General features: G+C 58.6%; 1 protein-coding gene across 1 annotated transcript in view; it reads right to left on the bottom strand.

Moving 5' to 3' along the window:
• Positions 1 to 1102: 1102 nt before the first annotated feature.
• The window catches only part of BAIAP2L1 (BAR/IMD domain containing adaptor protein 2 like 1), a 53406-nt gene continuing 32306 nt past the window's right edge, over positions 1103 to 22202 (bottom strand). The window contains 12 exon segments of the mRNA XM_028528377.2: positions 1103 to 1681; positions 2198 to 2235; positions 4975 to 5161; positions 5905 to 5982; positions 6564 to 6771; positions 8386 to 8467; positions 8469 to 8513; positions 10865 to 11032; positions 13807 to 13959; positions 14635 to 14772; positions 16052 to 16123; positions 16228 to 16289. Of these exon segments, the coding sequence (XP_028384178.1) occupies positions 1606 to 1681; positions 2198 to 2235; positions 4975 to 5161; positions 5905 to 5982; positions 6564 to 6771; positions 8386 to 8467; positions 8469 to 8513; positions 10865 to 11032; positions 13807 to 13959; positions 14635 to 14772; positions 16052 to 16123; positions 16228 to 16289 (1307 nt within the window). The 3' untranslated portion in view covers positions 1103 to 1605.

Here is a 22202-nt window from a genome sequence, read left to right as displayed (position 1 = left end):
TGAAACACGATACCTTGACATTCACAGAGCATGCACCTCAGTGCCAAGGACACGGCAAGCCCTCCTGTCCCGTGTGAGGCAGGTAAGTGGCCGCTCCGGCCCCTTCTGTGACGGCAGGAGAGAGCGGGAGGGCGAGTCAGGCGGGCCCGAGAAAGTTGGCTGCTAGTGCAGGGCGGCGGGCGTCCCCGTGACAGAGCCAGGGATCCCAGGTGGACGGCACTCTGGCGGCCGCCGGGGCGAGGCGGGCAGACCCTCCCTCTCCTGTATCAACACACCCCTACAGCCTGTTCCCGCCCCACTGCTGGACATGGCGGGCCTCTGTGGGTGCTCCTCGTACCCAGGCGCTGAGAGGGCAGAGGGCCCCTAATTGCCCTGACTGTGGCTTCTGTGCTGGCTGGAGTGTCTGCTCTCAAGACAGGGGTTTTGCCTGACTTGGCCCGGGAAGCCCTCACACAGTCCTGTGCCACCAGCGCCCCCTACCCCCCGGCTGACCTAGCCAGGAGGAGGAGGACAGGACCGTGAACGTGAACTGTCGCACACACTGGTTTATCAGCAGTTGTCCTGGGCCAGTCTCGGGCTCACAGCGAAAAGCAGCACAGTGAGACCGCAGGGGCAGTCTGAGCAGCAAGCCCCCCGTCCCTGCCCACCCAGTGAACGGCCCGGGTGTGACTTAATCACGACTCTCCACGCCTCCAAAATAGGGCCTAAGTCCTCAGCAGCCTGCCACGAACCCGGCCGCTTGCCAGGGCCCCTCCCAGAGAAGCCCGGGCTCCCAGCGCGCGAGGGCAGGTCTCAGCCACAGTGCAGGTGCTCCCGGGGGTCCCCCCTCGGCAGAGGCAGCTTGGTTGGCGCCGAGAGAGCACCGTGGCTCCCGTACGTGGCCACCCGGGGGGCACGTGTCTCCCTGCGGGCCGGGCAGGCCCACCTGTGGCACGGCCGGGCGGGTGTCCCGAACGGCCCGGCTCAGGAGCCCCGGGGGCCTTTGCGAGCACCGGGTGCCAGGGCTGTGCGTGGGGCAGGCAGAGGCCGTGGTGCTCGCCGCTGCGTCTCGGTCATGGGGCAGGCCGGGCTGCTCTGCCTCGGGCAGCTCTGCGTTGGACCACACAGAAATTAACAATTTCTAAGTTAAATTTATATAATACTCTCATAATTTATATTGCTTACGATTCTGTAGATAAACATCCTAGTGCTACTTAAGGGCAGAAGCTTTGTCACGTTAAACCATGATCTCATTTGAACTCGGGTCTACAGTGAACCGGCCGGGAAAGCTCAGACCGGCCCTTATTCTGGCTGTTTGCACAGTAATCAGAGTATTTAAACAATAATACAGAAGGATCGGAGCCAGATTTACTGGGTTTGGAGCAGAACGGGAAGCGAACACGTTGAGGGACTGAGTGGGGCACGAAGCTGACTAATCGGGGTGAAGCCAGAAACGTGCAGACCGGCGGATGAACCGGAGAAAGGCACTGATTGCTCAGCCGGGGACGCTGGGGGCCGGCGCCCCCTGGGGAGCCGCCAGGGCGCTGCAGCCCGCGCGGGACCGGCCTCCTGCAAGTGCGAACCCAACATCCGAGGATCCGGAGAGAGAGCCCCCCGGCCACCTCCTCACCGGATGACGGGCGCCGACCGGTCATTCGTCACTGTCGGGCGGAGCTTCACAGTAGCAAAGGGGTTTTCTCCGCTGTGGGGGGAGGAAAAATGTGTGTGCGGAAAATACTACAAGGTGGGAGTAAAAACTTGTTCGTGCTCTGTAGAACTCCATGGGCCTCGTGGGAACTCCAGACAGCCTTTCCCGACTGCGAGGAGTTTCCCGGTGGCACTCGCGCCGTGCCGCCTCTCGCAGAACTATCGACGCTTTACATGTGGGACGCAGGAGAGCCCAGCAGCTCTCCACAGTTCTCTGTGGGAGGGGCAGCCGCACAGGACCAGGCCTGGAGGAAGCTGCCACGCACGGTATGCACGACCAGGAGACCGCCCTCCGGGACCCGGGCGGATGCGCCGCATCCTCCTGAGCCCATGGGCCCGAGCACATTCTCAGGACCGGGCCTCCTGGTCCACTGGGCCTCCTGGCCCGCGCTCGGAGGGAGGGGGAGGGGGAGAGGGAGGATGGGGGGAGGCCCTCCCGGGGCAGCTCACTAACCGGGGTTGGGGCCGGGGGCGACCTGCAGCTCGGAGGCGTTTGTGGGGAGTTACGTACCTGAGAAAAAGAGGCTTTGCAGTCCCGTTTGTGTTACTCTGTGAGAAAGATAAAGACAACTTACGGAAGGCTCATGAAATTGGGACACTTTAAATAAGAGCTGCAGGTAAAGACATTTAAAACGAGGGATTATTTAAAGTTACAAATGTTTAAGAGAACCCCAGAGATGCAAATCATTTGAGACTATCTTGGGTTTTTTTCTCGATATTTTCAAGGTATAAGAGCAAACCCAGAAAACATTTATAAGGCAGTGAGGGACCCCCCCACATGTGGACCGTCTGGGACACAGGGACGGCGCAGGGCCTGCTGTGCCCGGCCCGAGGCCTCGCAGGCGCCTGGCCCGCAGCTGCAGTTGGCTCTCTGGAGCCCAGCCCTGAGCGAGGCCGTGAGAACACAGGGAGTGAGACCAGGGCCTTGCTGGGTCCGGTGCCCGGAGACTGGTGCTGACCGCCCCCTGGAGACCCCGTAGGAAGTCCCACGGAGCGAGGGACAGAGAACCCGGAGGGGCGAACACGGTCTCTGCCTGCAGGGGGATCAGGGGGCGCCCACTGTGCCCGGACCCAGGTGTGAGCCTCCATGCAAGGAGCCCGCAGGCTCTGAGAGTCCGCTTTCCGTCTGTCCGGCTGTTGGGAGCAGCAAGCCCTGGTCCGAGCACGTGGGCGGACTCAGGTGGTCGCCTAGGACAGGGCCGTGCGTCACTGTCTGACGGGGGCACCGGCTGGCCCTGGTGCTGAGAGCCCCCCCGCACCCCCTGCGGCCGGAAACCCGGACCCTGAGGGCTCCCGGGGAGGCCTCTGCTGGGTTCTGGACCTCCCAGCTCTCGAGGTGGAGGGCCAGGGACACTGCTAGGGCTGCTTCAGACCTGTGGCTGCTGTCTGAACCCCCGAGAACCACACAGCCTGCCCTTGAACCCCAAGCCCAGAGAGCTGTCCTGACTCGGAGCCCCAGCACTGGGAGGCCGAGTCCAACTCAGCGCTTGCTCCTCTCTGTAGTTTTACGACATGCAGTTGTAAGTTTTTTTAAGAATAAAAGTCATTTTTATGCTTTTAGGAATGCCTTAAGATGGTTTCCAAATAGCTGGAATATTCTTTTAAAATGTACCAGGGCCTTTGATACAACACCATTGGACATCGCTGCCCCTCCGAGCCGTTCCTCCAGCTGCTGGCATCTGCCTCCGTGACGACACAATGGAAAAGCTCCATTTTCAACAGCCACATGCCCTTTGAACGTCAGTTTTGGAATTAGACACGTGTAGTAATTTGGGGCAACAGAGCGGCACACGGAACACTGTGCAGCGAGCGCGCCGACAGAGACACCAGGGTGGGAGGTCCGAGCCCCGCCTTCCTGACCCAACGCCGCCCAGCGGCCCGGGGAGAGGCAGGGCCGTCCAGAACCCCTCACTCAGGCTCGCCCGAGAACTCGGGGCACGTGTTTAGAAGGGTTCCCATTTCGGAGGGTCCGCCTCCGCACCATTCCCAGATGAACAAGGACCACCGGTAGCGGTGCTGATGGGGACAGGCCTGCGGAGCCACTCGCCCCTCGCCAGGAGGAGAGGGAGCAGGCTTCCGCGTGCCCTGCAGGAAGGACCACGCAGTACCTGAAGGTCACCGAGAGGCAGTTTCTGCACCGACGGTGTGTGGACGACCGCCAGCGCCCCGGGGGTGTTTCCGAGCCCCTGCAACCCCGAGCAAGAGGCCCAGCCCACGGGCCCTCACCCAGGCCCCTCCCCTTCTCCGAGCCCTAGCAGTGCAGCTGCGAGTTGCTGGGGAAGCCACCACATTGGCTGGGTTTGTGTCAGATCTTGACCCCAAACAGTGAATGAGCACCTGTCCCCAGCCCCGCTCTCCTACAGCTCTTTGAAGCAAGCACACTCACGGTCTTACCCCTTGAAACCCCGACTCCACAGATCTTCAAGTTCAAACGTGCTCACCACCACCGCCGGCCCCGCCCACTGCCGGCCGACCTCACCGCCGCACAGACCAACAGGGGCCCCCAGTCCTCCCGCCCAGCGGCATCCCCCAGCCCCCTCCTGTGTAACCCGTACTGAAACAGACAGGGAGAACAGGACCCCCGAGACGCAGTAGTGTCCAGGGACGGTCGCCTTCCTTCCCCGTTCCTTGAAGATGCCAAGCATGGGCCCCCCTCGGGGGTTTCAACTTTCTACCCCTTCCGCCCGGGAGGCTCCTCCCGACCCCCGCTGGGTGGGCTCCCTGCCTCGCGGGCGTAAGCTCAGCTGTCACCCCTCGGACGTCCTCTGCTACAGAGAGCCACATGCCACCTGAGTCCCCTGACCACCGCCTCCAGAGCCCACCCCGGCCTGGCACCCAGGGGCCGCCGCTGTCAGAGGGGTGACGGGTGTCGCCTGACTTTCCCGCGGGGCCGCTCCGGGCGGGGGACGACACGCTGCGCCTGCACGGCACGCGGCGCCGAGCCCACACGTCCTGGACACGCGGAGCTCAGGCTACTGAACCTTCCTTCAGGACACGGCACGAACACGGAAGGAAGTGCAGACAAGGTGACGAAGTGACTCAGCGACGGCGGCCACGGCCGAGAGAGAGCAAGGAGAGCCGAGGACCTGAGGCAGTGGGGCGCAAGGGGGCTCCCCGTGTGTCGACTGTCCTTCCCAGGCGGCACAGAACCAACGGACTGAGGCTGGGGGGCGGGCGGGGAGGAGGCCCCGCCCCCACACCCGGCGGGGACAGCCCCGCGCCTCCGGAGACCGCCACCCGGGACCTGGGCCTACGCACAGAGTGTGAGGCAGTGGCCGCGCTACTCACCGACGAGGGGGCCTCGGGTCTGGACTCCAGGGCTTTGCAGGCAGGACGGGGTCTGGAGCCGTTCGCTCTCTTCTCCGCGGCCGCCCGCGTGGACAGGCAGTCCAGGTAGTCCGGCGGGGGGATGGGAACGGCGGCACTGCCCTTCTCGGACAAGTCCACGGTGCTCACGCTTCTCACTGGGGCGGGGCTGACGGCCCGGGGGTCAGAGAGTGCACGTGAGACCGGGTCCTGCCGGGGTCCCAAACACCCAAGCCAGCCCGAGACGGGGACTACAACAGATGGATCATAAAGGGCTTGGGGGGGAGGGGGGCTGCAACACACACACACACACACACACACACACAGCACCACCATCCTCATCGTCTGGGTCTGAGTGGAGGCTTGGGGGCGACTGGGAGAGGTGCTACAGGAAGCCCGTGGGTGTGACCGGAGCACAGGGCAGACAGGATGGCCCGGGAGCAGAGCAAAGGAGACGGGGCTGAGGACGGGGCCTGAGGACACCTAGTTCCACCCGTGGGGCCTGGGCGGGGCCTGGAGGGAGGGCTGGTGAGGAGGAGGGAGAATGAACAGAGGGCAAGGTCAAGAAGCCGGAGCAGGAGAGCATTTGGGAAAATGGGTTCCCCAGTGTCACAGGCCGCTCAGTGGGTTCAAGAGGGAGGGGTGGGCCTTGGGTGTAGCTACGGTGGGTGGCGGGGCCCCTGGGGTGGGGCCAGAAGGCTGCGGGGGAGGGTCTGGGGTACGAACCTTCCCGGCACGCAGTCAGAAAAGCCCGTGGAAACAGAAATCGCTAGGAACCGAGTGTGGATTCGCAGCCTCCTGCTCAGTCCCCATGATGGGGGGCTCCCCGCACCCCCGGATAGAAGGCTGACCCCCCGAACACAGCAGGTCGGGTTTTCTGTCGCTGGGAAACGAGCCCCAGTCGAGCCCTACCTTGGCGAGGGCGCGCTCACGGCCTCCTTGGCATTTTCCTCCAGCAGCTTGGTGTACGACGACGGGAACCAGCCCCTCCTGCACGGGAGGGCGGGGAGAAGAGACCCGGCTGGGGTGCCAGCTGCGGACGGCGGTGACACACACACCACGGACGACTGGGGCCTGTGGCCCCTCGCTACACCGCACAGGGTGCCCCTCACATCCCGTGCCGATTCCATTCCGTTCCCTGTTTATCGCCCCCCCTCCCCCGTTCTGGTTTTATTTAATAGGTGAATGATCTACACAAAATCAGTTCAAGATACTTACACAGATTATCTTTGAGAAATCCAAAATCACGTTTAAAAAAAAAAAAAAAACGACCCAAGAGAATACTTAAACCCACTCTCAGAGGCGACTCCATACGACTTAAGTGATCTGTTCATGCATCAAGTTTACCTGTACACGCACATATGTGCACACACACGCACACACGTGCAGAAACAGTCCGGGACGGAGTGAGTCCAGCCCACGCAAACAGAACTGGAACCGGACCACGACCCGAGCACCGGCTAAAATGCCGGCACGTTCGCAAGGACAGCGCGCCGCTAACGGGAGAGACCACGGCCCTCGGAAGCGCCGGGCGGCTGGGACTCCTGCCGGACCCCCCCTCCGAGACTCACGCTTTGGAGGCGTCGTGCTCCCCGTAGAGCCAGCCGTCTTTCTCCTCGGAGATGAGCAGCGTGATGACGTCGCCCTGCGCGAAGCTGAGCAGGGTCTGGTTGCTGCCCGCGGTGTGTGGGAAGATGGTTTTCACTTTCTGCCTTTTCATCATGTTCAGTCCAGTGGCAACAGAGACCGACCGCTGCAAACTGGGGTCGTCTGTGGAAGCTGCTGGAAACGAGCACAGCAGGGACGGCCTTTCAAAGGATGGTAACAGGCCACTGGCAACACAGGGACCCCAGTGGTGTCCTGTGGCCACCCCCTTCCCTGTGCTGGGCGGGCAGGCCCCAGGCCTCTCCCGGGGCCCCTTTTGCAGACAGAGGGGATAAGGCAGTGCCTGCCAAGCTTCGCCTACCCTCCGCCGACTGGGCTCACGGTTCCCCTTCCCCTGCCCGCCCTCTCGGCCTCAGCTCACACCCAGCTGCCCGAGGCCTGGGCCACCGGGGGACCAAACTGGAAATGCTCCCGTGAGGACGAGCGCCTTTGCCCGGCCCCCCCTAACCACCAGCCCGCGCTCTCAGACCCCCGGGCGAGGGTGGCGCGCAGCACAGCCAGGCACCGGCCGGGGCGGCCTGGCCCCACGGCCCACCCCGCACCACACGGAGCAGCAATGCGCTGTGTATCCTGTGTCTCCCTTCAAATACAGCCGATACTCACCGCTCAGGGGGAAAGAAAGTGGAGTGGAGAATTTTTTTTTTAGGTTTTCCCAAATATCGCTCGCCTAGTATTAAAAACCAAGTAAGATCTCTTTTTGCTTTATTCTTCCAGTCTTACTAATTACAATACAAGCTTCGCTAGCCTCTTACCAAGCCGCTCTCTGACTGCCTCAGTGGTGCTGAACCCACCAGCAATCTTCCTTCGCTTTTACCGGGAAGAACCGCTGGTCTGAGTGACTGCGAGGCCCAAGACATCGCCTACTTGACCCTGTGTTGCATGTAGCTTGTGGCCCTGCTTTCCAAGGCCGACGGCTGCGGACTGCCGTCCTCCCAGCTGCCACTCGGAAAACCTCCTCTCCTCCCCCAGAGCCGCACGCGGTATCTGGGGCGTGTCCAGCACCCGGCTCCACGGCCAGGACCCTTGTAAGCTAAGCGGGGGCCGGGGAGACACCCAGACAGAGGCGGGGGCGGGGGCTGTGATGTCTGCAAACAGTAACGGGCCCCCATCTACCGCAGAGTTGAGAAATTCAAGCACTCAGAACTCAGTCTCCAGAAAGTGTGACGTGCTGTCAGAGATGACGACAAGCACTGATTCTAATGCAAACAGAGCCTGCGGGTAAGATTAATCACCACAATTCTGTCCTGTGAACTGTTACAGTTTGTTGTATTGAAAACAGAGATTGCAATTGTCACCACATATAAGACACATCGGGGACGTCTCTATACATTCTTTTTATTCATTTTTTAAACTTTATGCTATTGTAAAAATAACCTTTCAATAGTATATTTACTCTTATAAGCATCAACTGGCAGTAGAACTGGTATGTGTCAGAGTGTCTCTGGTTTTACTCAAACTCAGGGATTCACGTGGCCTGAGTTGTGCGCTCTTCCAGCGCGGGGCGTGTGCTGCACACACACACTCGGTCACCCCTGCCTCGTGTGCACACACACACACTCGGTCACCCCTGCCTCACGACGCAGCTACCCAAACCGTCTGCTTTAAAAATTCAGGAAGGTGGGAGTGGTGGGGGGTGAATGCAGACAACTGCAGCCGAACAACAATAAAATAATTTTAAAAATAAATAAAACAAAAGTTTAGGAAGGCGATTGGGAAGAAATATCTTACCTGAATTCTGTGCGGCCGTCGCCGGGTTACTAAACATATCGATCAAAGGGCTGGTGTTCGCTCTGGTCGAGGGGGCGGGGGGGCACCTTCGGTGAGTGTTTAGAGAGGGCGTCGTAGTCCTCCCCGACCTGCGGGACGTTTTCACTCGTTTAAGGCTAAGGCGACACAGCGTTACAGCGGCACTCTAGGTCCCCAGGGCCGCTTGGTATGACATGCTTTAAACTCCAATTTTCCCCAAGGTTCTTAGTTGCAGGGCAGTATCCCATTTTGAATTATTTCAAGGATACCCTATTTCTTAATTTTTGCCTTAAAAATGCAGTTATCTTTAAAAGTAAAAAACAAACAAAGCCCCGCAAACACAACAAAGCCATTACTCCCACACCCTCTCCCGCCCGGGCAACCACTAATCTCCGTCCCGTTTCTGTGGGTCTCAGGCTCGCTCTGAAGTGCCCCTTGGCTAGCAGACCCTACGTCTGAAACGCTGCTTCCACAGAATGTGAGCGCATCGCTCCATGGGGTTCTCGCATCTTCAGTTGTCAGGGTCTTCTCCTCACCCCTGGCTTCCTGTCATCTATCCAGGCTCTGGTCTTTTCAACGAGTCCAGGATCCCTCCGGCTGCCGCGTCAGGGACCAGGCAGAGGCTACCGTGGCCACCCCTGCAGGGGCCGCAGCCAGAGCCGTGTGCATGGGGTGAGGAGAGGCTGGGCTCGGGCCCACTTTGCAGATGGAAACAAAGCTGGCCCACAGGCTGACGGTGGCGCAGGAGACAAAGGGAAGGGAGTCACTTCGTGTCTGAGCCGCAGAAGGACGAGCTGTCATCTCCCGGAGGGCGAGGGGTGCGGAGGAGCAGGCTGGGGGTGAGAGAGCCAGTCCTTTGGGTCTGGACAAGTGGAGCCTGAGATCCCCGCTGGACAGCCGGTGCTGAGGCTGGGCGGGCGTCCGGGCCTGTCTCCACGTGCCAGCTGGTCTAGCATCACGTTTACCCTCTTTCTCCGATTTTTCAGAGGGTCCCCTTTCTGTCGTTGCACTGTGTTTCGGCAGTTTTTTTGGCTTAATTTTCCAAGCAGTCCCCTTCTTCTCATGAGCCCATATATGTTATTATGTGTTTTGTTTGAGGATGGGGGAGAAATGAAAACCAAAAAGCTTTTATTTTAGAACATTTTCAAGCGGGTGTGAAAGCAGAAAGATGAGCAGAGTGAACCCCCACGCACCCAACACCTGGTTCAGCAGTTTCCCGGCCGGTCCCGTTTCATGTACACCACCCCCTGGCCCCCCGGCCCATCCACCTCCGCCCCGCGTCTGGGCTGCTCTGAAGCAAATCCTGGACGTGTCGCTTTAAGTGTACATGATAATCCAGTTTTCAATCTCCAAGGACTCGCTGATTCTTCTCTAGGAATGCAATCTGCTTTCACCTCTTTTAAAGCATTTCTCTCCTGCCCAGCTGGCTCTGTTGCCCCCAGTGCCGGTCACTTTGCTTTTTAGTTCGTGTGTATTTTTACGATGTGGGTTTCTTCACCTGCTCAGTGATTCTTGCCTGTCTGTGCACCTCTGCATGCACGGCGGTCGCTCTTCTTTCTGCCATGTGTGAGAGCCTGTGTTTGCCTGTTCTCATCAACTGTGATGTGGGAGGAGGGGGGACCTCTCAAGGACCGTGCCCTGTGTCTCCCATTTTGGCCAGCGGACAGAAGCCCCTGCTGCCCGGGGTTCAGCAGGAACTGGACAAGGGGAGGGACGGACCAACCCAGATGGTCTGAACCAGGTCCCCGACCCACACACAGAGAAACGCCCCCGGTTCTCCCCACTGCTGGTGTCCGCTGCCTCTGGGCTTGCTGCTCCGCCCTCTGGAGAGACCCTGCCCTGGCACGTCCTCGGGCCGGGGTTTCCCACTCTGAGCTCCCCACACCGACTCTGCAGGGACCCCCTCCCCCCCGCAGCGCGCCGGCCCACGGGCGGCACCTGTCCTACCCCCTGTGCAGCCCTGGGTCTGTGTCGGGGGCTGCCAGAGGGGTCCAGGGCCTCTGCTGCCACTTCAGAGTTGTCGGTGGGGTGGACTCGTGTTCTCACTGGATCCTGGATCTAAACCTCCGGGTGTTGGTGGAAAGGAACAAGGCCGAGGTTTAAGAACAGCAAACTGTGACGCCCGAATTCATTGCTTCGGCGAATTTTTTTTTGGGAGTGCCTTACGTCGTGAAGAATGGCATCAGAGTTCCGCTGGCCTGTTCTCTAAGACACCTACGTGCCCCCACTGAGGATGAACTTATGAAGGCGGAATCACTGCAACTCAAAACAGTACCGGTAACATTTCTACAACGAAGAGGCCGGCGCTAACGAAACACAGCGTACAACACTGGCACGGCCGATGCCGACGAAAGCTCAGTGAGGACGGCAGGCCTCAAAGGGGGACGCGTGACCCCCGCTCATGAAGGCCTCGGTCCTCCGTGCAAACCCGCCAGGGGCCCCAGCGGCGACCCGCTCCTACCACGCTGCTCCTCTCGGCCGTGGGCGAAGGCTGGGGCGTCCAGGCCGCCGGGGCGGAGAGCGGGGCCTTGACCTCCTCTATCATGTGGGCGACCTCCTCGGGCACGCGGGTGGCGTCGCAGCAGGTGGTCTGCCACCGGGGCAGTTTGGCGTTGAGCAGCTCTGCAGACTGAAAATCCAGAGGACACGAGACTGAGAACACGTGTGTGCCGAGCGAAGAGCCGACAAAAACGACATCAAGTACCAAAGCATCGCAGGTTCGATTCCCCGTCAGGGCACATGCTGGGTTGCAGGCCACGGCCCCCAGCAACCGCACATTGATGTTTCTCTCTCTCTCTCCTTCTCCCTCCCTCCTTTCCCTCTCTGACTAATAAATAAATAAATAAATAAATAAATCTTTAAAAAAACCCCCACAAAAAACGACATCAAGTAATACCACAGAAAACATTCCCAGCTCATCGCCAGAAGTGCGGGAGCTTGAGTTAAATTCAGCGAGTGGTTCAAGCACCTGTGGTATCTGCTGTCCTGTTTGCTGAGAGGGATGCAGGTTCTGTCCTAGAGAACTGACCCTCTCCCTCTACGTGAACCGGAGTTGAAGACCAAATACGAGGGTTGTGAACGATCAAGAACAAGCTCAAATACTGAGAGGGAAGGGCTGAGCGAGGCGCATCAGTCCCACTGCTGCTCCCGCGGCCCCAGCACGGCAGCCACCACTCTCCCCCTCCCACCCCTCCGCCTGCACGAAAGCACCTCCAGGATGGGCGATGGGACCGGGCGCAGACTCAGAGCCGAGGGGACTGAGTCGGACTGGTCCATGGGACCGAGGGACTAGGGGCCAAGTGCGGGGGGCTCTGCAGAGTCGGACACGGTGCTGAGAAAGCGCTCCGGTCCCCCAGGGCGGGCAGACTATGGGCTGTGCAGCGAAGCTGGGCTGTGCAGCAGGGAGATGCAGGAGGACCAGGGGGAGGCGGGAGGACGGGGGAGAGGCAGGAGGACCGGGGGGAGGCAGGAGGACCGGGGAGACGCGGGAGGACCAGGGGGAGGCAGGAGGACCGGGGAGACGCGGGAGGACCAGGGGGACGCAGGAGGACGGGGGAGAGGCAGGAGGACGAAGGTGAGTCCCGCACCCCCAGAGGCAGAGGCAGAGGCCCCAGGCTCCCGCGAGCCCGGCTCTGCTTCTTACAGCCGGAGAGTCCCTGGAAGCCTTCTGGTGAACCAACTTTTCCGGGGCAGCAATCGGATTGGCAAAGGGAAGTAGGGGGGCCTTTCCTGAAGCTGTTTCCATAGCAACCACACTGTGTTTACTTAGATTCTCCTAGCATCAGGGCAGGCTGGGGGTGTTGATGGAAACCCTACGAGAGCACAGAGCCCCTCCCCTGAACCACCTCTGTCCTGGCTGTAACCTGGCGCAGCAACCGCCCGGCCTGCCTTCCCCAGGAGCCACCGCAGGGACCCCGCTTCAGGAGGGGGTGGGGGGGAGGGCACAGGGGATTCCCCCAGAGCTGCAGGGGCGTGCGCACGGTGAGCCGCGGGTCTGGGTCGTGTTGCCCGGAAGAGCCTGACTGGGACCCGAGGTTAAGTGTGAGCAAAGGCCACCGGCAACCAGAGCTCTCGGGAGACCGGCCAGGTGTCCTTGTGAGCGCCCCATCGCTGGGGGGTGTCGCCAAAGGACAGGAGCTTCCAAGTGGCTTCTGCCCCTCTCCAGCCTTGGACCCGCCCCGGCAGGAGCCCCGGCGTGGGGGTCAGCGCCGGAGGGAACCAGCATAGCATGGTGGACGGAAGTGCCCACCCGGACCGCAGTTCCTTCCTGTGGCAGGCTCAGAGCCCAGGTCTCTGGATCTGAGGACTCCTGAAGTTGCGAGATCTTTCTAGAACACGTGGGACGTGGCATATGCGTGCACGCAAGACCTAGTTTCTCTTCACCTGGAAGCAAAGAGGAAGTTGCCTTATATTCAGGCTCTTACGTAGCGTTGCGTATCTGGGAGCACGCTCCAAATTATTATGAGTGACAACGAATGACTGACATCAAGCAATGCTACTTTTGGGTGCTTGCACAGGCCCAAGAGCATGCATGACTGAGCAAAAGAGGGAAGGAAATCTGACGTGTTCCGTGCTGGCTACCGGGGACGCACGCACAGAAGACAGCGCGTGTGGTGGAGGGCGGCAGAGCCCGGTGACTCGGCCGACGGGGCTGTGGCCGCCACCTTGACGAGGAATGGAAAGCAGCTCCAGCCGGCGCCCTGCTGCTGCGAACGGGGCCTGTGGCCCGGACACAGCTTCCATGCGCACCAGACCCTCACAGTGAGCGCCTCCGACCGCCCCGGGGGGGTGGGACCCTTCCTCCTGCGGCTCTGACAGAGGCACCGATGCCGACAGTGCACCGCTGGGAGGCCGAGGAGGGCTCACTCGCAGGTGGGAAAAGGAAAAAGTGACCTTCCTCAACTACTGAACGTTATTTTAGGAAAGATTTTAAACACGCATGTGTTACTGAACTAATTAAACATTGTAAGCTGACGTCTGACCACTTCATCTGTGTTTCTAAAAGTCTGACATCTTATTGGCAAAACAAGCCAGCTGCTTTACGTGGGGGCATGTACGGAGGGGAGGCAAGTCGAGGGCATTTAAACATGATACGGAATGAGTGCATGCTGCGTACTCGGAAACCCCACCCACCTGTAAGTGGTGGTGGTGCAGGTGGTGGGAGAAGCTGCAGTGCCTGTCCACCAGGTGGCTGAACCCACCTGTAAGTGGTGGTGGTGCAGGTGGTGGGAGAAGCTGCAGTGTCTGTCCACCAGGCAGCTGAACCCACCTGTAAGTGGTGGTGGTGCAGGTGGTGGGAGAAGCTGCAGTGTCTGTCCACCAGGCAGCCACACCCACCTGTAAGTGGTGGTGGTGCAGGTGGTGGGAGAAGCTACAGTGTGTCCACCAGGCAGCTGAACCCACCTGTAAGTGGTGGTGGTGCAGGTGGTGGGAGAAGCTGCAGTGCTTGTCCACCAGGAAGCAGAAGCGCCTCTTCTCCTCAAGCAGAGCTTCTCTGCAACCGTCGGCAATGAACTTCTGGATTTCGTTCTGGCGAGAAGTGATGGTTTCTATATACTAGAAGTAACAACCACACAGTCACGGCAGGAGGAACCCAACGGCTGCACGGCCCGACACTCACCCTCTGCCGTCTCTCTCACCGGGCTATGTGGATGACAGAGTGACTACTAGACGAAGAGAACCATTAGACAGAACGACAAAGCTGCAACCTGACCCGGCAGATACCACCGTCCTCATTAAGATCACCGCCCGGACTCACGGTGCAGAAGTTGCCAAAGGCCTTCCAGTTCCACCGGGCAATTTGCACCAGGCAATGTTACTCTGTACTCCAGGGCTAAGGTCCTGTTCTGTCGGAACATCAGGGGCTTCGGAGCCAGAAAGTTCCGTTCAAACCCAGTTCCAAGTGTCGACCCCGTGACTTAACCGATGCCCCCCCTCCCCCATCTGTACAAGGGGGGTAACAATGCTCCCCCTCCCCCATCTGTGCAATGGGGGTAACAATGCTCACCCTCCCCGAGTGAGAAGAAAATGCCAATGTTTTTTGGGGGCCACTGACTGATTATTCTTAACTCTGGAAAACTCTGCAGCAGCTCGTTCTAGGTCAAAATGCTTATTTTTAACTTCAATGGCAGCTCAGCACTTAGCAGATATAAAGTACAGGCTGACTGAGCTAAACAAACTCCCCGTAAACTGTACCAAACATCGACAACAAAATGAAGCTGAAGAGCTCACCTCAATTTCTTTGTGTTCGTATTTGAGTGCATTTCGTCCTCCTTGACTTTTCCTTCTGATCTTCTTCAGTTCGGCTTGAGATTTCTCCAAAGAATCTAGTTTATTCCTGTGTTCTGTTTGGTATCTTTTGAGAGTAGCCTGCAAGTTAAATGTTAAATGTTGCACTTACTTCGCTGTAGCACCGTACAAACCCCGAGGAGGCTGTTTCGCTAACATTCCGCTGGGTGTGGCCGATGGCCCCTCACTCCTCACTGCCCCCTCCCTTCAACTGTAATGTTCGCTACTTTGTCTGTCCTCAAGTTGTTTCTATGAGGGGGCCACATTTTCTTCTCTTGTCTTTGCTAAAAGGTGTCTGGACACTGGGGTGTCAGTAAGTGCTTGGTGAATAAAGCACCCACCAATGTGGGTGAATATTAAGTCCCACATTCCTGTTTTATGAGTTACAACGTCAAGAAAGAGTTAAGAAAGAACTTGTCACCTCTGGTGATGTGGGTGTGGTGCAAGACTTTTCGGGCCTAACAGACCTGGGCTAGGACCCTGGCTTCTCCCCTCATTTCCTGTGTAATCTCAGCAGTCCCTGAATTTCTCTAAGAACCTCCTTGTGCGCCAATCTGTACAGTGAGGGGGGCGAGGGGACCTACGTTACGGAGCTTCTGGGGGGACAAAAATCTGACGGTGGAGGCACGGTGCTCCGCACTGCTCCCCCCCTCAGCTGTCCAGGTGGTCTGCAGCCTTCCCCCCAGGCACGCAGAGCACGTGCATGCAGGGGTGCGGCTTGCCGCCTCGTGGGGGTCTTGGTGTGAAGAAAGGGGACTCTGGGTGGCCATCGGGGGAAACGGGAAGAGCCCAGTGTGCTGGGGCCAGAGGGTCAGGCGGAAGGAGAGAGCTGCTGGAGCGGACAGTGCCAGGCGACAGCATGAGGTCCACGCAGGGGTGGCCGCTCATGCTCACTCTCAGACCCGGGAGCCCCAGACGGTGCTCTCCCACGCACACCTGCCGCCCCACAGTGCCGGCGTGTGAGAGCGGCAGCTGCACCAGCGCTGACGCAGCTGTCACCGGCACCTGTGTTCTCTGGGAACGATGCCTTCCAGAGGCAGCACGGTTCCTTGAGACATTTTTTCTTTGCATTTCAGTGAAGATCCCAAGTGTCAGTAACAATGAGCCCACGCAGCCCCGAGGGACCTTGTCCCTCTTCTGCATCCGTGCACACACTCAATGACAAGCTCCACCCACGTTCGCTGCTGCCGAATAAACGGTGGGAAGCTCTCTTCCAGCTGAGAGAGCAGGCACGTGCGGCCTCCGGGACCCCCGTGCCCCACACCACGCCCACCATGGAGGTGGGGCCTCCAGGCCACCAGGCCCCACACCACGCCCCACACCAAGCCCACCTCGGAGGTGGGCCGGACTGTGCACTCACGTTCATGTATTTCACATCCAGTTCTGTCTTCTTCTCCAGCTCCTGTATGATCTCTTTGTGGAACGTTTTGAACTGTTAGCAAAAGGAAATAAAAAATCCACACCAGATGTGAGACTTTAAGCAAAATGACATTTAAAAATAAATACATGTTGTAGATATAAAAAGGGTTCACATACATTTTCTTTCAAACTCTCATCAAGCTTCTGGTGGGTGATCGAGATCTCCATGAGCACGCGGCCTGAGAAGAAAACGGCGCGGGTGAGGGGTGGCCGTCTCGTGGTCGCTGTGCAGAGACGGAGGGCAGCGGAACGGCGAAGCACCGCCCGCAGCGGCCCTCCGGGCCTGTGAGCACCGTCCCTGAAGCTCGGGACACCCGACTGCGGCCGGGGGGTGGGGGGGACGGCGCGGACGCCAGGGGAACGCAGCCGACCGCAAACGCCCTCCGCAACACCGCTCGCCAGAAGCACGCCGGCTTCGCCTTCAGTCTCACGTTGTTCGTTCTCCATTTACTCACACGTTTATCAGGTTTAACTTTTAGATTTTCTTACAGAAGATTCTCTTGGTCATTACAGTAGCTAACTATAGGAACCAACGACTTACTATTTTTAATCTAATCCCCAGAGTAATCTGATTATCTGCCAGGAATGAAGGATGGAAGTTATTTTCTTTCTCTCCTGGCAGCTTCTGCATCCCTCCGGAAAGCACCAACATCACGGAAAACCGCAGCAGGGACAGGGCCCTGCCTCGCGTCCCCCGGGACGACTCCAGTTCTCGGAAGTGTCTCCTGAGCCGGGAGGGAATGTTCCGGGACAAGGGCCTTACTCCGAAACGCGGCGAGATGGCCACTTGACCTGCAGAGCACGTCCCCCGCCACCCATAGCAGCGCGCACAGCTCCGCCAGTGGGCTCTGTCTGACGAGGGTGAACGAGGGCCCCCTCCGCCAGCCCACCTGCGGGAACCAAACGGGCCTGGTGTGTGAGGACGGGGCGAACCGAGGGACCACGTGGGACCCGACCCGACCAGACCCGACCGCACAGCAGACGGTGCGGGGCGGCCCACCTCACGGCTCCGCGGGGCGGCGGGAGAGAGCTCCTTGGGGGAGTGAGAGGATGCGGACGAAGACTGCAGCAGGACACGGGGAAGGGGGAACCGGCTGGGGCTCCAGCCCGTGCCTCCGTGCCTCTCCTCAGAAGGCGTTCAGACGTCTGACCTTGAAACGCCCAGCCCAGGCTGTCCCTCATCTTCGGGCTCAGCGCTGCACCCCCTTCCTGGACGTGCCCACTGGCACGTGCTGGTGAGCACCGCCCAGTGTGTGCCCTTCTCAAATCCCAGCTCTCGGCCGGCGGCCCGTGGGGCAGCCGACAACAAGGCCTCTTCCCCTGCGTGGGCGGTGCCACCGCTCCGGCCACCGGCGGGGTGGATCCGTCCCCCTGCTCGTGCTGCTACCTTGGGCACCGAATGTGCCAGCACCTCCCTGCCCCGGGGAGAAGTCACGTGGGAACAACTCGAGAAGTCTGTGTTCATCCGACAACCTGTCCCGCTAGAGGTGGAGGGACAGACCCCCAGCCTGACACCCACAACACGAGAAACCTGCTGGTCGGGCCCCTAACAAGTCCCCCCCCACCCCCAGCTCTCATCCTTTCTCCTGACTCCCAGGCGCTCTCTTCTGGCTCTTCTGCCTCACGGACGCCAGGGGGCGCTCCACACGCAAACGTAACCTGTCACTCCCTGGACCGCTCCCCCCCACGGCGTCCCGGTAAACCAGCTCCTCAGCACGAGGCCCGCCCTGAGCAGCGCCACCTAAAATAACATGGCACAACCATGGGGGGGGTGGGGGTGGGGGGGGGGTCAGAAAATCTCCCGTAAACACACAACCTCGCAAGGTCATGGGTGTGCACCCTGTAAGTCCCTAAGCACCGCGACCTCCTAGGAACCTCCGACAGAAGAGCCTGCGGGCTCAGTGCGGGAGTAAGGGCGGACTCGCCCCCACCCCAGCGCTCTGGGTCTGCCACCCAGGTGGTCAGAGCACCCTGTCCACGTCCTCAGTGACACCGATGTCGTGCACCCGTGATTATGCTCTCCTGAGGTGCAACACGAGAGCTGGTCACGAAGGAGCCCTCATGGGACCAAGGCTGTAATAATCACACTAATGTCACTCTGTGTCGTTTAGTCACTTCAGATACTGGAATAATCTAAGTTGCGTTCACGTCTCTTTTAAACTCATAAATCTGTAACTCCTGGTTGGAGATGAAAAACAACAACAAAAGCCCACTTCAATTATCTGAAAACCAAGCCCTCTATTTTTGGCAAATTAGATCTACTTAAAAAAAAAAAGTTAAGAATAACATGGCTGACATCAGTCGCAGAGGTTCCAGCTAGAATCAAGGCACGCATGTTTCCCCACGCTGCCGCCACAAACTCTGTTTCACGGCCTCGTACGGTGTGGGTCTCCGAGAAGCACGCTGCCAAAGCTTGTGCCAGTGCGGGCGCTGCTGAGCTCCATGCTCCACCCGGGGGCCCCAGCTCCCCGCCCCAGCCCCGGGCACTGCTGAGCCCGGCTGTGCTGCCCGCGGTCTGCCCCGCAGGCAGGCGGCTCGGGGAGCGGCCCGCAGGCCCCGTGAAAGGCCCTTTCACCGTGTGGGCAGGACGGAACACCTGCCCCGACCCCCTCGCTCCGCCCCTCGCAGCCCAGGGGACTGAAGGGCCAACCTCACGGCAGCTGCTGCCGGGTCCCTGGCAATGAAAGGGACCAAAGGACATCTTTACCGGGCGGTGCACGCTGCCAAAAGGGCATCCTGAACCAGAAAGTGAAAAGGGCCTTTGTGTTCCGTCTACAGAAGTTCGTTCTTAAATACCACGCGTTACGTCTGAAACGCGGTGTCACTCACGTTCGTGTACTCTTACCCCCGTAACCTGCATAATTACGCTGAAGAAAAAGTTTTTTATCAAAGACGGCGGGGCCGGGAGAGTGCGGCCCAGACCCCGCTGGAACGGAGCCGAGCGCACGCCCCAGCAGGAATCGGCACGCCACCCCCGGAAGCCGCAGCGCCGCCCACGCTGGACCGGCCGCTTCTTGTGCTGCCTTTCAGGGTCCGAGCCCGTGTTGTGAGAAGACAGTCACAGCAAGGACAGTAATGTGACTCAGTCTGAATAAACTGTAGTTTTAAATGGCAATAGTAGAGGAATTTAAATATGTACCTATTTTAAAATCATGACTTTGATATAATTAGTGCCTACCATCAATTGTCCCTAAAGTTCATGTAAATAATAGCTAATTTTAGGAACTATGAACAAGTATGTCCAACATTTTTGGACAGTACTGGATAAAGGCATATATTTAGACAACAGGCAGCATGGACTTAAAATAAAGCTAAAGAGAAGTTAAGAGAGTGTTGGCACAAACACAAGTTTTCACCGGAACTACAGAGCAGTCACTGGGCTACTCTGGGCATGTCTTCAACCGGGGAACTCGCCACCACTCACAGCTCGAGCGGAGAGACACTGAACAGAGACACTGAGGGACCTGGTGGCCCAGGACACGCACTGAGCATTCAGGGTAAGTCGTCACTGTCATTCACACTTGACCCCGGACGACCAGAGCCGACTTGTTACTTCAGGACAGCACGGGGCGGTGGCTGGGCCACACGTGCCTCCCTCCGTGTGGCATCTTCCAGTGGCGTCCGACCACAGAGCGACAGGCGGGGGGCGCCCTGGCCTGGAGCCGTGCCGCCCGGAACACAGCAGCACCGACCAAACCGCCACTGGGAAGGGGACGCTTTCCCCGGCAGTCTCCCAAACGCCAGCTGCGACGAGGAGAACATATAATGCGAGTAAAAGCAACCCCTGTGACAGACGGGGCGTGTTAGGCGTGCAAGCGTGGACCGGGGTCACCACCCTGGAATTAGTGCAGAGACAGAGACAGGTCACGCCACCAACACGTGGCCACACTTGCACGGCCTCGCCAGCGTCTGAGAGCAGCTCCCAGTGGCCACTCCCATTCAGTCCCTGGGTGCAGTCGGAGGCGCTCTCCGCTGGTCCCCGCTGACCTGGGCACCAGTGGACAGCGCCCACGCAGGGGTGATGCCAAGTAACAAACAGGTGAGCGTCACCGCACACCTCCCGGAAGTCAGCTTCTGACTTAGCCAACCACGTGCCACCGAGCGAGTTAACGTCTCGCACAGAGACTGTAATTACTCTGCCGTGGATCACGGTGTGGGTCCACCTTACGAAAACGAGGGCGGCAGACAAGGGCACACAACAGAGTCAGGTAACGCTCTACCATTCTCTCAGTGTCTGAAATAGAAGTAGTGCCGCTGGTCTGACTTTGACGTTTGATGCAAGAAAAGATGCATGTTGAATCTCCAGGGTAGCACCTGAAAGAATAAATAACTACCGAGCTAATGGGGGCGGGGAGTCAAAAAGACGATGAGAAGAAATGAACACAGGACAGAGAATAGGGAACCAAAATAGACTGTACAGTCAGTAAATAGACTGTACAGTCCAATGAAAAGGCAGAGATGGTCAGGATTAAAAAGCAACAATGCCCACCTCTACTCTGCCTACAAGAGGCCTTAAGTACAGAGGCAGGGAAACGGCTACAGTGGAAGACGGAATGAGGCGTGTGGCGGACAAGCTGTGCACTGGGAGAAAATGTTGACAACCCATGGCTGATAACAGGACTGGTCCAAAATATGTGAGAAACTCTTACAAGTCCATAGTAAGAGATCAAACAACCCAACTAAAAAGAGCAAAAGACAGGACCAGAAATCTCACCGAAAAAGACACGCAGATGGTGAGTAAGCATCGGCAGAGATGCGCCACGTCCCATGCCACCGGGAGTGGGACACGAAGACAGCAAAACGCCACCCCTCACCTGTCACAACGGCTACAATCCCGAGGAGAGATGGCACCACCAAGTGCTGGGGAGGATGTGGAGCAACAGGAAGTCACCCTCGTCGGTGAGGGGATGCAAAACGGCACGGCCACTCTGCGAGACAGCCTGGCGGTCTTTCACAGAGGACGCAGTCGTACCACCACCTGAAGCACTGGAAACCGTACGTGCACAGAAAACCCGTGTGTGACTATTATTACAGCTTTATCCATACTGCCAAAAACGGGAGGCAACCAAGACGAAGGGCCAACAAAACCGTGGTGTAACTCCGTACACCTGAGTGTTACTCAGGGATGAAAAGAGAAACGCACTAGGGAGCCACAAAAGACCTGGAAGAAGCTTAGGTGCGCCTTGCTCAGTGACAGAAGCCAGCCTGGAAAGGCTACGTGACATACGACACAATCCCAACCGAAGACGTTCTGGAAAAGGAAAAACTAGGGACAGCGGAAAGATCAGGGGTGGCCAAGGGTGGGGGGTGGGAAGTGGATTACAATGGCAGGGATGTGTCATTAAACACCTGTCAAAACTCAGAACACAGAGTAAATCCTGATGCAAACTCTGGGTTTCAGTTGACAATAATGTATCCACACTGGTCCTTCATTTGTCACGAGTGCCCCACACCAGTGCAACATGTTAAACAACGGGAAGCTGAGTGGGGAGAGAGGAGCGTGTGGGGACTCTGAGAAGAGCTGCTCCATTTTCTATAAACCTGACACGGTTCAATAAAAAAAATAAAGTCTATTAATTAATGAGTCTAGTTAATTAACAACACAAGCCAAACATCGCAGCAGCCACCTGAAACCAGCAGTAATTAGGGCCCGGCGCACCGCTTGGGGGAGAACACACGCGGCGTCTGCCTGTTGCTGCAGGTTCCGCGTGGACAAGAACCTGGTCTGAGCTCCAGCTAGCACGTGCGCCCGCGCCCGACTGGCACACGACGGGCCTCAGACGTCCGGTCAATGAGGGAGTGTGTCCGACAAGTGGACGAAAGGGTAGCTGCAGGGGGAATGCAGTACAGTGACAGCAGGACAAGAAAACTCCGGCAGAGGCCTGACCCACCCAAAGTGGCATGTGTAGTGCTGGATTTTATTTCTATAATAATATATTACAGGAATTCCTACAGGAGAAGTTACTTAAGCTGAAGGTGAATGCCCAGTTGTCACTTGCCATCCTCTCTCTCCTCCACCGAAACAGCTATTTTCGGAGGGGCAGAGGCTTCTGTGAGGTGGTGCTGGGCGTGTGGGCACCAGGGTCCGCCCA

This window comes from Phyllostomus discolor, chromosome 13, assembly GCF_004126475.2.
Source record: "Phyllostomus discolor isolate MPI-MPIP mPhyDis1 chromosome 13, mPhyDis1.pri.v3, whole genome shotgun sequence".
NCBI lineage: Eukaryota > Metazoa > Chordata > Mammalia > Chiroptera > Phyllostomidae > Phyllostomus > Phyllostomus discolor.
The sequence above is the reverse complement of the archived record's forward strand: the minus strand, read 5'-3'. Positions and strand labels throughout refer to the sequence as shown.